Raw genomic sequence first — 13,952 nt, 5'->3', positions numbered from 1 at the left:
ATACAATTCAGAAATATTGCAAAATTTACAATTTTTCTCCAATGATAATAGATCATAGTATTTTCCTTTTTTTTCTTTTTATTAACAATTTAAACAGGATTTCATTTTTCACGAATATCTCACGGAATAGTCCTCCATATGGAAGTTATTTTTTGCATTATTTCGAAATTCTTTTTCATTAATGTTTTGCTGTCAAATATCAATTCGAGAATTCTGGGAATATTCGAACAGAATACTGACTTACTGCATTGCGGTACTGTTGCTTTTATGTGTGTGGCCCTGCAAATGTAAATATATTCAATATGTAAAACACGAAAATAGTATTAAATAATGCACGTATTGAACTATCCATTTTACCAAGGTAAAATTAGTCTTCTTCCTCCCCGGATTCGGATTCTTCCTCGGCATTTTGCAACCACTCGATGAATTTTTTCATTTGATCCAAAAACAGCATTTTTCCTTTAACTGAGTGCCCTTCCTTGTACCACTTTAGGATTACTTCTTCCGAAACAACATCAGCTGTAATACAAATGAAGGATCGTAAAAACTCTAGTCAACCGTAATCAATTGCCGGTGGCATGTGTATTATATATAGTTGGTATGTACTTTTGTAAAAGAGTAAAACGATTTTCTGGAAGACTTTCATGAAGTTCATATTCTCGTAACAGAACTCCTGAACTTTCAGGATGAGAGCAAGTTCAGATCTGGCAGTGGATGTGAAAGCACCAAACAATGGTGTGTAAACTTTTAAATGTTTCAAAGCCTGCTCGGCCACTAAGTCTTCCTTCTTGTTCCATTCCGCTTGGCCCATAACAACGGTCCAAATCTAAAATCCATGCATATTTACGATAAAAACACATTTATATTTTTTATCGAAACGTTCTTTACCGGCTTCCAGAGAAATACTCACTAATCCAATCACTTCGTGTTCAGGTATACCAGTTCGTTGCGCCATTTCTTTGAGATCGAGTACGATATCTTTAATCGGCCGATTGTCAGCTAGGTCGTCTAATAAAAGTTGCTGAAGATCTCGTTTCGCTTCTTGACTAGCCTGAGCCTTGTGTAATTTTACAATATCCGCCAAGCCAACGGTTTCGAATACGGAACGGAAATACTCCTCTGTTCTCTTATTCGGTGGCACGAACTCCATTAGCCTAAAATGCGATAACATGATTCAACGAGGTTACATTTTTTTCACTTGAAATTTTTTACATATATATTTTTTTTTACGATAAAATGTATCATTGAACTTTTATCTGAATTGGTAACACATGGACTGTGACGTGGTAGAATTCTGCGGTCATAATTAAGGATGAAGCGCAAACTTTCCACTCAATTCATTAATTTATTCATTGGAAAATTATGGTGAAGTGAAACACCTTTCAAATCAGTCGATTCGAATAAGACACATTTTTTTAAAGGGTATTGGACCAAACTGTCCGAAACTTTGATACATTATCCGCGAGCACCTAAGAATTATCCTGACATTTTCAAAATTTGAATGTTCCAAAAAAAATTTGTTTACTTACAAGGGAACATTCCCAAGTGTCCGCCTCCGATCTTATTGAGTTTCATATATGTTGAAGAACACAAAAATCTAAGAGACACGTGTTTTTTTTTTATATCTACAATGGTCCACAATTAAGGGGTTTAACAACCCCCCAAAGTTTAGCGAAAAATCGTTTTCTTTTAAATATTTTTCGTAGGAGCAATGGAGGGATTTCGACGAAACTTTGCATAAACGTATTCTGTATAAGGACGGTGACAACACAATATTGTTCAGCAATGTTGCACCCCCTCAAGGGGGTGAACTACCCTTCAGGTGACATTTTTTTGTAATATCCATTAAACAAGCACTCCTACTTAAGTTCCACTTACNTATATATAAAAAAAAAACGATTTTTCGCTAAATTTTGGGGGGTTTTTTAACCCCTTAATTGTGGACCATTGCAGATATAAAAAAAACATGTGTCTCTTAGATTTTTGTGTTCTTCAACATATATGAAACTCAATAAGATCGGAGGCGGACACTTGGGAATGTTCTCTTGTTAGTGTCAGGGACGGTCTTAGCACCTTCATAATTATGTAAAATTTTTAAAGAATAGGTTTATCCATTTTTTAAAAAAAAAGTGTATTCGCGTAACTGACCGTTTAAAGCTACCCTTCACATCACATAAAGAGGGATTGTGAGTTTGTTTTATTGTCCTTAATCTGATGATTCAAACTAGTATTTGAAACGCAAACGAAAAAAGTATGTAATATTGTAGCACCTTCCTTCGATACCACCCCGTTTTAGGGCTGTCATCAAACTGGATAACCCCTTCTCTTGTTTCCAAGTAACAAATACTTCTAGTAAGAAGTCCAGTGCCAGATTGTCCTTAACAAGATGCTCGTTGATCAAGACGCCAAGTACAGTGGGCGGAACTGAACCATTTGAGATCCATAAAGCCGTCATCCTTGCCAACTTAATTCTTTCCTTTGGTGAGAAGCCCTTCATAAATACCAGTACTTTTTTCATCTCTTCCTCAAACATTTTCTCCAGGTATTTATAACGCCGCATTAGGTGAATGAATACCTGTTGATAAATAAAGAATTGTTTAACGACCTTCGTAAACATTCCAAAAAATTTTGATACTTGCAAGTACACATCGGACCTGTTCAAAATTCCGCATGGATTCCATGTCCTCGGATTGTTCAAAGACGCACACGGTGGTCTTAACGGGTTTGTCTCCATCCAGAGCGATAGAACCGCCAGGAACCAGGAGACCACCCGCTATAAGAATGTCGAATAACGCCTCTCCATATCGGTGGTAATCCAGTTTGGATCCCGCGGTGTCCAAATACTTAAAGACCGCCTCTAGGTCGTTACCTGCCTTCTCCAGACCGAGCAAGATTGCGTCACGAAATCCCGTTGGGTCATACTTCTCTTTTTCATCTGCCATAAACAGACAAAAACTTATTCAAGTCATTCTTATATAACATGCCAGTGGAACTTACTCGTATAAGTTTACGTTACCTCTTTTTCTTGTTTTTATACGTTGGCCTGACAGCACTGGTTTTTCTATTTTTTGACTCATACAATACTCTTCTGAAAAATCAAAGAATACATTACTGCAACACAAGCATGGAAACATCTTGAAAATATTATACAGCTTTTGGCACCAAACTTAAAAATGCTGTAGACAAAAAATCTAACGATATGTATAATAATCATCTTTAAATTTCAAGACATGAGTTCGATATCAATCTAGCTTTCTTTCGCATTCGTCCAATTAAATAAAGCACGTAGGGGGCCAGTATGCAGAGGTCATTTAGACCGTTGACAGACTAATTCACAGATTGGAAACTTGGGAGGGACAAATATGTAATAGACTTCTCAATTGAGTTTTGCCATTGAGTTACTCAAGAAAATGCGTCGCGGATACATCCAAACGATCCGTTTTGGTTCCACTGAGTACGGTGCATTTGGATACGGACCATTTACACACCAGCACTTTAGAACACGTATTATTGTACACAGTGCAAAAACTGTGGTAATTCGGTCAGCATACGGTATTGGACGTCAGTTACTGGTCTAGCTAATCTTCTGAACACGATTATCAATACATTTTGCGGTAAACGTGGGGTTTAGGGGACCTATCTCCGATGACCCTGACATATGTTGCCAAGGACGTTTCCAGAGTGACCTTCACAAGATTTTAACCGTCGTTCGTTGTTTGTTAAAAAGTTGTGTTAAATGTAGGATCTTCCGGCACATCCGGCATTGCCAGAGGGACCGTCATCGCAGCCGCTTCTCCCGTCGTCCCGTCCCGTCAACGACTGCAGCTCGGCGTCGAGTCCCGAAAGGCGCCATACCGCCGGTTCCGAAGGGCGCCTTACCGCCGCTCCCGATGGGTGCCGTCCCGTTACGCCGAGGTGCAGCCGTTGAAAAAAAGGGGACTGTCCCGGCCTGAACGAACGTCTTACCGGTGAGCTCGAACCTGTCCAGGGGGCCTTCTAGACCGCCATTGTCCAATACCGAGCCGTGAGCCGATACCGCACCGTGATGGCCGCGAGTCCGTTCAGACCTGGGCAATGTAATTCTCGATCCCGTCCGTTTCTGCGACTCCCGGATAGCGTCGCGGGCCGACCTTTTGTCTAGGGAGGGTGGCTTCCAAAAGGCAACGACGTGGGGGAGGGGCAGCCCCCACGCGCCCAAGAGCCATCCGTAAACCTCCTCGTGGTGGGGCTGGATGCGGATCCCTATGGATCCGTAACGAAACGGCAAATGGCTACTGGGGAACCATGAGAGATGCTCGCTCTGCGGAGTTTGACCGCACTCTTGTTCCCCCTAGAGTTACCGGCGAAAGGTGGCCCTCATCATGGGAATACTTCTCGACCGGACGGCTGGAGGTGCTCCGGGTAACCCGTCCCGTGTCCTCGGTTTATCCGGGTGCGGGTTGGGGGCCGGCCCTACCGGCCGTAATAAGAAGGCCGGCGAGCTAGTACGGGTCGATAGGTGGGATAACCGATCCGATATTTGCCGGGTCAACTCGGCCGATGGATCGGGTTCCCACCCGACCTAGCCGGGAAAGCTCGTCAAACCACGCTGGAGCATTACGTCTCAGCTGGCGCCTTGCACGGATGCTCGCACCACGCGGGTGCAGGGGAGAGACCTCCACGTTGGTTCCCCGCGGGCAACGGGCGGGGTCAAGCGGCCTCCCTTCGGGGAGTGCGTCGCGGAGGCCCCGACCCGGCTAGCGCCTCCCCAGGGTTTGTCGAGCGGTCCAGAGCATTCGGATTTTTCCAGGTCCGTCATGGGACAACCCCCCTGATAGTGGGGGCGGTAGTGACGTGAGATTACGTATACCCTTCGGGGTGCCGCTAGAAACCAATGGTTTAGGCGCGGTTGGCCTTCGGGCCGGTACCTCGAGACTTGTCTAGGGAGGGTATTCCGGTTACCGATCCCGCCTCTTACGAGCGTGGCGGGCCGCGGAAAGTGTTTGAAATTTTTATTGTGGAATTCAGGCGGTGGAGATTCCCACCCGCTCGAGTGTATAGCGCCCCGTGTCGTTGTCGTTTTGGAATTAATAATGTTTCGTGATTACCGTGGCTGCTGGTAAGCAGGTCGGAGTGGGTGGGAGGTGACGGACCATACCGCGAGCCGGTGCCGAATCCTGTTGCGCAATTACCGAAGACACCGGGCTCTTACCGAGGTCCGATGGGGCACGTAAAAGGTCCTACCGCTAGGGCGTTGTGCCCTTTTCGAATTTCCACCGGGGAGTTTGATTTTCTCGATCGCGTACCTTATTTTGCTGAATTGGTCCCGTTCAGTTTCTAGTTCCTTGCGTTAGTTTTCCCTTTTCCGACTCTGTGCGTAGAGTCGTTATGGTATTGTGACGCGCTTCCGTGGTAGGGTCCCGTTTCACGGAATAAATCTCCCGAAGGGCTTGTCTGTCGCAACTTTGGTTTTATTCTTTCATTGACCTTGCCGTTCCTGCGAATTCTGAGATCGACTCCTTCTCACTCGTGCCTCCTTCATAACGACCCCCCCAACTCTACCTTGCCGCGAAGGGCGTAAGGTCCTCGCGGGGTTGAGTGGCCGGTCGGATACGCCCGGGTGGGTCCCGTCGACCGGACCGAGTCGGCTTGCTCGCGCTACCGGGTACCGGGATTCCGAGGTGCGCGCGCGCACCTGGCGCCCTAAATAAATCGGGCTCCCGGAAGAGTCGATGATCGGGCGCGACACCCTTGTCGCTAATGTACACCGGGCGTATGACTGTTTGCCGACCAGGGATAGGAATTCCCGTCGCAGTACATAGATACTCAGTAAGGTATTTCTTTAACTCAAGCGTGTTTTGCTCAACATGCTATACTACGAGTTTCTTGATTACAGTGTGCAGCAACTAGTTTCCTAATGTATGTATTGTGATGTAGCAAAGTTTTTGTTCGTCACAAGGACATTTTCGGTGCCGGAGCGTGGAGGAGTCCCTCTGGTGATCGTTAGGTTAAGATATTTTCTTAATGGTAAATATATGTCAAACTTGCGGTCACAAGGACATTTTCGGTGCCGGAGCGTGGAGGAGTCCCTCTGGTGATCGTTAGGTTAAGATATTTTCTTAATGGTAAATATATGTCAAACTTGCGGTCACAAGGACATTTTCGGTGCCGGAGCGTGGAGGAGTCCCTCTGGTGATCGTTAGGTTAAGATATTTTCTTAATGGTAAATATATGTCAAACTTGCGACAATCGTAGCTATGCGCAGGCGTAGCGCGAATGCAAAATTTACAGGATCGCGGAAAGCGCGTGAGACCCCGAATTTTGAGGTCCTACTGCGATCGCCCGGCGGTTGACCTAACTAGACGACTTAGTGACCAACTTCGACTAGGTGAGATGGCAGGCCGGAGCCCGGTAAGGAGTTTCGCGGGGCCCACTAGGAGGACGGCGACCCTTGAGCGGAAGATCTTGCGGTGGAACCGGCATTGCCAGAGGGACTACCGTGCCGGTATCAGCTCAGTAACGTCCCATCCTGTCTGCAGCAGCGCCTTGCGTTCCGACCAGCGTACCGAAGGATCGTCCCATCTCCCAAAGGACGTCACAGTGCTGCCGCTTTCGAAAGGAGCTGTATCGGGCTCTTACCGAGGCCCTTGGGGGCAACTATTAGGTCTTCCCGCTAGGGTGTTGTACCCTGTTCGAACTCCTACCGGGGTGCCCGAGTTCTTGGACGCGTGCCTTTATTTTATCGGTTAACCTCTCGTTTCCGTTTTTTTTTATATTTTAATTTTCGAGCTCCGTGCCTAGTTCCCGACTTCGTAGGTGGAGTCACGGAAATCCTGTAACGAGCTCCTGTGCACGTGTTCCGTAGGATGTTACAATAAATCTCTCAAAGGGACTATTTATCGCAAAACTCCATTCAATATTATTTCATATACCTTCCGGCTCCACAGATTCCAAGGCCGACTCACCTTCACTCATTCTGTTCCGTACCGAACCCAACTCTACCGTGCCGTGAAGGGTACAAGGTCCTGACGGGGTTGAGCGGCCAGTCGGTCCAAAATAATGGGCTAGGTCTGATTGTTTCGGCTACCGGGTACCGGAAGTTCAAGGTGCACATGTGCGCATCTGGCGTTCTTATAGAAATCGGACTTCCGGAAGAGCCAAAAATCAGGCTTGATTCTTTTTGGTACGCGAATTCCCAAGCGTATGACCAACTGCCGATGAGGGGGGGCCTCCAAAAGGCAACGACGTGGCCCCCACGAGAGGGTGGCCCCCACGAGCCCAAGAGCCATCCGTAAACCTCCTCGTGGTGGAGGCTGAATGCGGGCCCATTCCATGGGTCCGTAACGAAACGGCAAATGGCTACTGGGGAACCATGAGAGATGCTCACTCTGCGGAGTTTGATCGCACTCTTGTTCCCCCTAGAGTTACCGGCGAAAGGTGGCCCTCATCATGGGAATACTTCTCGACCGGACGGCTGGGGTACGTCGGGTTAGCCGTCCCGTGTCCTGGTTTTCCGGGTGCGGGTTGGGGGCCGGCCCCACCGGCCGTAATAAGAAGGCCGGTGAGCTAGTACGGGCCGATAGGCGAGATAACCGATCCTATATTTGCCGGGTCAACTCGGCCGATGGATCGGGTTCCCGCCCGACCTAGCCGGGAAAGCTCGCCGAACCACGCTGGAGCATTACGTCTCAGCTGGCGCCTTGCACGAATGCTCGCACCACGCGGGTGCAGGGGAGGGACCTCCACGAGGTTCCCCGCGGGCAACGGGCGGGGTCAAGCGGCCTCTCTTCGGGGAGTGCGTCGCGGACGCCCCGACCTGGCTGGCGCCTCCCCAGGGTTTGTCGAGCGGTCCGGAGCATTCGGGTTTTTCCAGGCCCGTCATGGGCCACTTGGCCCCCATGGTAGCCCGGCTACAGGTGCGGTTGGTCTTCGGACCGGTACGTGGTGTCTGCCGATGAGGGGAAGGTTTTCGCGTCGCAGTATATACTTCTTTTTGTCTTGTCGGTATTAAAATATAAATTAAGGTACCTGATGTTTTGTTACACTTTACACATTAATATAAATGATAGATTAGATTACAGACGAACAAGTTTGATTAATTATTTTATAATGTATAATGTACACTTCAATATAACATAAATTACAACTAGATGCAGTATTGCATGTAAGTATTTAAGAAGACTTAAAATTGACAAACTGATTTGTTACAAAATATGAAGTATATTATAATAAGACTTGTCACAGTAAAAATCAGTTGAATTTTATTATAATGAAAAAGTATGTTAATATCATTTCAGATCATGCCTTACTAAATCGTATGTCATATAGATGTATTATCATATTACAATAAATTCACCACTGTGCATTGTGCAACCACAAAAACAGCGTCGGTATATAAAAAAAAACATGCGCCAAATACATCCAATTGGAAAAACATATTTTGTAAAGGAATATCCATATAGTGGCGATTAATTGCACAAAAGCAATGAAATCATTTACTTTTGCCAAATACGTTAATGGATGTTATATGCAAAATAAAATGTTACAAAAGTATACCCATAATGGAATAATTCAGTACATAGCAGTAATGAATCTTGCTAGACACATATAGTATGTTGCATTCAAAACAAAATATATCTTAAAACTAAAAATATTTGGCGAGCCTTAACGATTATCCGTTTTGCACGTTTAAGTAATTGTACTGAATTCGAGATTTTGAGAGTGTAAATATTATTGTGGGGCTCGCCCAACATTTTTTTATTTTTAAGATATATTTTGTTTTAAATGTAACATACTACATGTGTTTAGCAAGATTCATTACTCCTATGCGCTGAATAATTCCTGTACGGGTATACTTTTGTAACATTTTATTTTGCATTTAACACCCATTAACGTATTTGGCAAGATCGCCATTATATGAATAAGACTTTGCAAAATATATTTTCCCAATTGGATGTATTTGGCGCAAGTTTTTTTATACCGACGGTATTTTTGTGGTGATTTCAACTCTTTTTGAAATTCCTATTGAGTTATATACTGAATGAATACTTGAATATCGAAATCCATCAGATACACATCGATGACAAGTTCAAAGGGAATTCAGGTAAGAAGCCTCTTTGCATTGATTGAAGTTGACTACAAAACTTCTGTTACTGTACGAAAAAAATGTATTTATTTAACTTATATGGGCGTGTTATTTTTTTAATTATCTAAATGATGACACTAATGATATATCATTTTCTGAAGTAATCATTATTTGATGTATCATGTGTTAACATTAAAAAATCGACATCAGTAAAGTCTCAAACTAAGGGTCAATGTTAAAACAATTTGACGGTAATAAAAGAATAAATCTACTGTACACTTTAATATCAATATAAGCAAACTGTCTGTTTGGAACGACCTACTAGAAACCACAAAACTAAGTGTCGATCTATGGTAATACTATGAAAGAACCAGCAAAATATTAGGTGTACAACTTTGCTTCCGCTGTTTTCCTATAGATGGCTTTAGCGGTAAGTGGCGGAAGCAAAGTTGTACACCTAATACCATATTAAAAGTATCAATGTAAGTGCCATTTCCTATTAATAGAAAGTTTTGAATAAACTGTATAATCTCGTATAAATAAAAGCATATAAATAATTTCCGTAAATAAATAAATAAATAAGCATATAAATATAAATAATAAAAAAAAAAGAAATAAAAACAAATAAATAAAAAAAAAATCTGTTTGGAAGGATCGATACCAGAAATCACCAAGCTAAAAAAGTCAATTGATGTCAAAGATATGAAAGGGCAATACCAATAAACGACTATGCTAAAAGTATCAATATTAATACAATTTGGTATTAATAAAAAGTTATGAATAAACTTCTCACAGTCTAATCTAATATAAATACAAGCAAGGTATCAGTTTGGAAGGATCGATACCAGAAATAACTAATTTAAAAGTATCAATCGATGTTAAAATTATGAAAGGACAATGCCAGGAAAGTACGAACCTAAAAGTGTTAATTGAAACAAAACTGTGAATGTGAATCTATATCAAATATCGGCAATGTCCCTAATTTGAATGGTTTTGATAGTGATAATTAACCTAAAAATGTCATCAGTGTCTAATCTGAAAAACTGTCAGGAATATTTAACCTGGAAATTAAATGTTTAACCTGAAAATGTTGTCGATGATTAATAACCTACAAATCATCAATTTTTCATAATACAGAGGAAACAACCGGAGTCTCACTGAGCTCGTTGTGTGCCACAGAGCTCGGTGTGTCAACACGTCGAAGATGAACACCAATCGCAACTGCAACATAAGTGTCCACGAGGTTAAGCGCAATTCTGATTGGTTCTTCACCCTTGACTCGTTGACGCATCGTACTCTGAGTCTACCATGGCGCCACTTGTGGTAACTCTAGAGAACTTGCGAGGAATGCCGGTGCGACGAAATGAATCGGGTAGAAGGTTATGAACACGCTAAGAGAGCGAAACGTGACCTTGAATATTTTCGAATTAGCGTACCGTATAGTGGATGGCTCTAAAAAATCTGAAAAAATTACAGGCTCTATAAAACAGAACATATTTTCATTATGCCAAACATGAGTCCATGATAAGTTCCATTATTCGAGAAAGAAATATTTATCAAATTGAAGTGCCGAGCTTTGGCGTTAAGTATTTGGTGCCGTTTGCACATGCTTTTAAATGTATTTGGCGCGAAAGTCTCCCAAGTTTCTTGATTAGTCACATCATTCGTGCGAAATTGAGAACATAGTGACTCCCATATTCGCATTATATTAGACAATCCAAATACAAGCACATGCTTGATACGCAGCCTAGTCTCGCTTACGAAACTCTTTGTACATTCAACTCCCCTAAGTCCCACCAAAAGAAGTAGTCGAGCCGATAGGATCACTTTCTTTCCTTATTTAATTGTTCATGTTACAGCGGCGTTCCGTAATTCTAGCCCCGAAAATCCAAATATCACGCCGGCCTTATCCGAATCTTGACCACCACGTAACAAGTGAAGCCAGGGATTCCGATACTAGTACTTGGATAGTATCTTTTATATAATAACGTGTTTATTATATATTTTAAGACTTATTTCATAATCCTAATTCTAACACAAATAGCAACGCATATCTGTCTGTAAGCGATAATCTTAGAAAATACTCAACCAATTTTTCTAGTTTTTGGAAACATCTAAAGAAAATATCTGGGAAGGTTTTAGGTTATTTGGTATTTTGGTATTGCAAAAAAATAGCTGAGTAATTGGAAATAGAGAATTGAGACAGGGAGCAAGTCTTATACAGTAGTAAAAAAAATTAACCCCAATGAAGTCGCTTTCCAAAAAGCTAATTATTATGTAAAGACAAAAACTTTTTTTTTTGAATGTACACGCAAAACATGAAAGCTACTAGACTGATTTTTATCGGTTTTTACGAATATTTTCCATATGATATTGCAAGTGTTATAAACATTATCTCATTGCTTTATGATGTTGGAAAACTTTTATAAACGTGAATTAAACTATTAAAAAATACGAAACAGGCCTGGACAATGTCAGGACAAGTGATATTTATGAAACAGAAGGATGTTTATAGTGATGCATGGTAATAAAAACACCACTGCGTGAAAAAAATATTTTGACTCCTGTGTGAAACCAGGAGGCAAACCTAATTATAAATAAATGTTGGCTGTAGTTAAAGTATTTTCTTATATATAATTTTGTCCCATTAAATTGGGAAAATATTACACTGTGTGGTACCTAGACCGATGATTGTCAAATTACGTGTTAAAGCTATCATTTATTTACATTGTATCCAACAAAAAAGTAGGTGCTGGCTCTGGTATTCCTAATGCATGTGTAAGCAACCTTCATATCACACTTATAGAGTCACACTGTAATTTTATTTAATCAGTTAGCCGAGTTTGACGAGTATACTCGTCGTGAAAACACACATTTCAAATAGGTCGATGCAGTAAACTGGTTAAAACAAAATTCCTGTTATAAGCACTGGACGACAACTGCTTTTGTATCATACTGATGGCACAATATCACAGAGAAGGTGTTCACATTAAATTATAAAAACATACTTAACATAATTTTGAAAAGTAAATGATAAAATTGATTTGCTATGTAAGTAAAGCAAGCAAAAAATTGTGACAAAGAACTTCTGCACTAAGCCTCGACATAAATATAAGTTACTATATATTGTGATTCTGGAAAACTAATACAAAGGCACAATAAAGTATTATTAAAAAAAAAAAAAGTACATCAAATGCTAATCAGAATGTAGGTGAAACAATTTAAAAAACATCTCTATAGTTGTGCTTATAGGTTATATTAACACTTTACCGACCGGCGAATTTGGAAGTAAATGGCGATCACGGGTATCGTAAAACCGATTAATAGGCTTCCGGTCGGTAAAGTGTTAAGAACACTCGAATCTTGTTACAAAAATGCATTCCCCATAAAATACCATAAATAAAGGCAAATTACAATTTCAGTTTGTACCATTAAATAAAGAAAGTAAAACTTTTCTTACTACATACAATTTCACTGATACTACTAGTATGCAAGTTTTTAATGTGGTAGGTTTGCTGGTATCTTTAAAAAATTGAAAATCTTTTCTAAGACTTATAATGTCTATTTTTATAATGATTATATCTCAAAACGTTTTTTTTCCCCCAATATTCATTCAAGATTGAAATCAAATTTTAATTCTTTCCCCCAAAAAATATCAATTTTATGAACATTAATGTGATAATGCACAACATTCTGCCTTTCCTTGAAGGCTTTACTAATTTAGTCATGATTACATACCATTCTTTGTTATTTGACTTTAATGTCATTAAACGAAAACAATCAAATTTAAAAATATCTCATTTAAATAACAATCTCAAATAACTCAAATCACCTACTTGATATGCATGAATATACTTATTCAAATATTTATACGAATATTGTATAATTGTCAAATACAACGTCAACTCAAGCAGTTGTTTCAGATAATTTAAGCATTACGCTGCAATTATAGGAAACAATTCTGATTTTAATATTATATAAGCTAGTAAATCATCTATTTGTAATGTACGGTAATATAGATAATAATTATAATTATAACAATGGCAGTCAATTGCGATAAAACTCAGGACATAAGTAATTACACATTATATGTTTCAATTTGGGAAAAAGCTTGATCTTCCCACAGATTACAAGAGAATATTCACATTCATATTCTCCATGCCATCCTAGCAACCAATTAATTTACTATCAAAGGGAAACATTTCACTACAAGGAACTGTCCATGAAAAATGATCTTGACGTATACAAACAATATCGAGTTAGCTTCGCGATATTATTACCCCTTCCGCATCCGAATGCTCGTTTGATTAGATTATTTATATTGAAATTGTATAAATTATATAAATTATAAATCTATAGAAACTGAGGTTAAGGTCACTCGCTTGGGCCACGATGGCTGAGATCGCCTTTAGACCTCTCATACTCAATAATCGGGTGGTTACAATGAAATATTCAATTCTGAGTGTGTACGCAGAACTCTCCTTAATTCGCTTACTTGAATGCACGTACAACTGTAGAAACGTTCCTTTCCAGGCGTGTACAACTGTGGTTAGATATTTCACGAAGGACCACGGGCAGTTGAGGTCAGTGAAACGAAGAAATAATAAAATGGAAACGGAAAAAGATGGCCAACTGCGCAGGTACAGTAAAGCGTCGGCTCCGCCGGAAGTATGGCCGATGAATTTCAATTACTAAGGTTCCCTTTCCACAACACCAGTGAACCGATGTTCAACTAGTTTATACGCAGTTTACACACGTAAACCGATTGAACTCCGGTTAAGTCGAACTTGAGGAACCTATTCAAGTAAGAATATAGGTTTGTTCGCGCAGAGATGAGTTGGGCGATTTCTACGGGTAGGGTCGCGCGATCGCATCCTGTGCTGCCCCC

General features: G+C 41.1%; 1 protein-coding gene across 1 annotated transcript; it reads right to left on the bottom strand.

Annotated features, from left to right (window-relative positions):
* Positions 1-60: 60 nt before the first annotated feature.
* On the bottom strand, positions 61-13,744 carry LOC105700417 (protein krasavietz). The gene is made up of 8 exons (XM_012426240.2): positions 13,560-13,744; positions 3,017-3,088; positions 2,655-2,935; positions 2,271-2,575; positions 911-1,154; positions 607-826; positions 358-519; positions 61-279 (listed from the first exon to the last, which is right to left on the bottom strand). Exons 2-7 carry the CDS (start codon positions 3,075-3,077, stop codon positions 368-370), a joined length of 1,263 nt encoding a protein of 420 aa, XP_012281663.1. The 5' UTR covers positions 3,078-3,088; positions 13,560-13,744; the 3' UTR covers positions 61-279; positions 358-367.
* Positions 13,745-13,952: the final 208 nt, after the last annotated feature.

Source organism: Orussus abietinus, unplaced genomic scaffold (assembly GCF_000612105.2).
Source record: "Orussus abietinus isolate OABI.00-Male unplaced genomic scaffold, Oabi_2.0 scaffold138, whole genome shotgun sequence".
Classification (NCBI taxonomy): Eukaryota; Metazoa; Arthropoda; class Insecta; order Hymenoptera; family Orussidae; genus Orussus; species Orussus abietinus.
This window is presented reverse-complemented; position numbering and strand designations above follow the sequence as displayed.

What these genes read in the sequence shown, in the direction of transcription:
- LOC105700417 (XM_012426240.2), bottom strand. Translation starts at nt 3,077, where the DNA reads ATGAGTCAAAAAATAGAAAAACCAGTGCTGTCAGGCCAACGTATAAAA. An exon ending in TATAAAAACAAGAAAAAGAG is followed by an intron (nt 2,936 to 3,016) that starts GTAACGTAAACT and finishes TGTTTATGGCAG; the next exon opens with ATGAAAAAGAGAAGTATGAC. An exon ending in CGTTTTACTCTTTTACAAAA is followed by an intron (nt 520 to 606) that starts GTACATACCAAC and finishes TTTGTATTACAG; the next exon opens with CTGATGTTGTTTCGGAAGAA.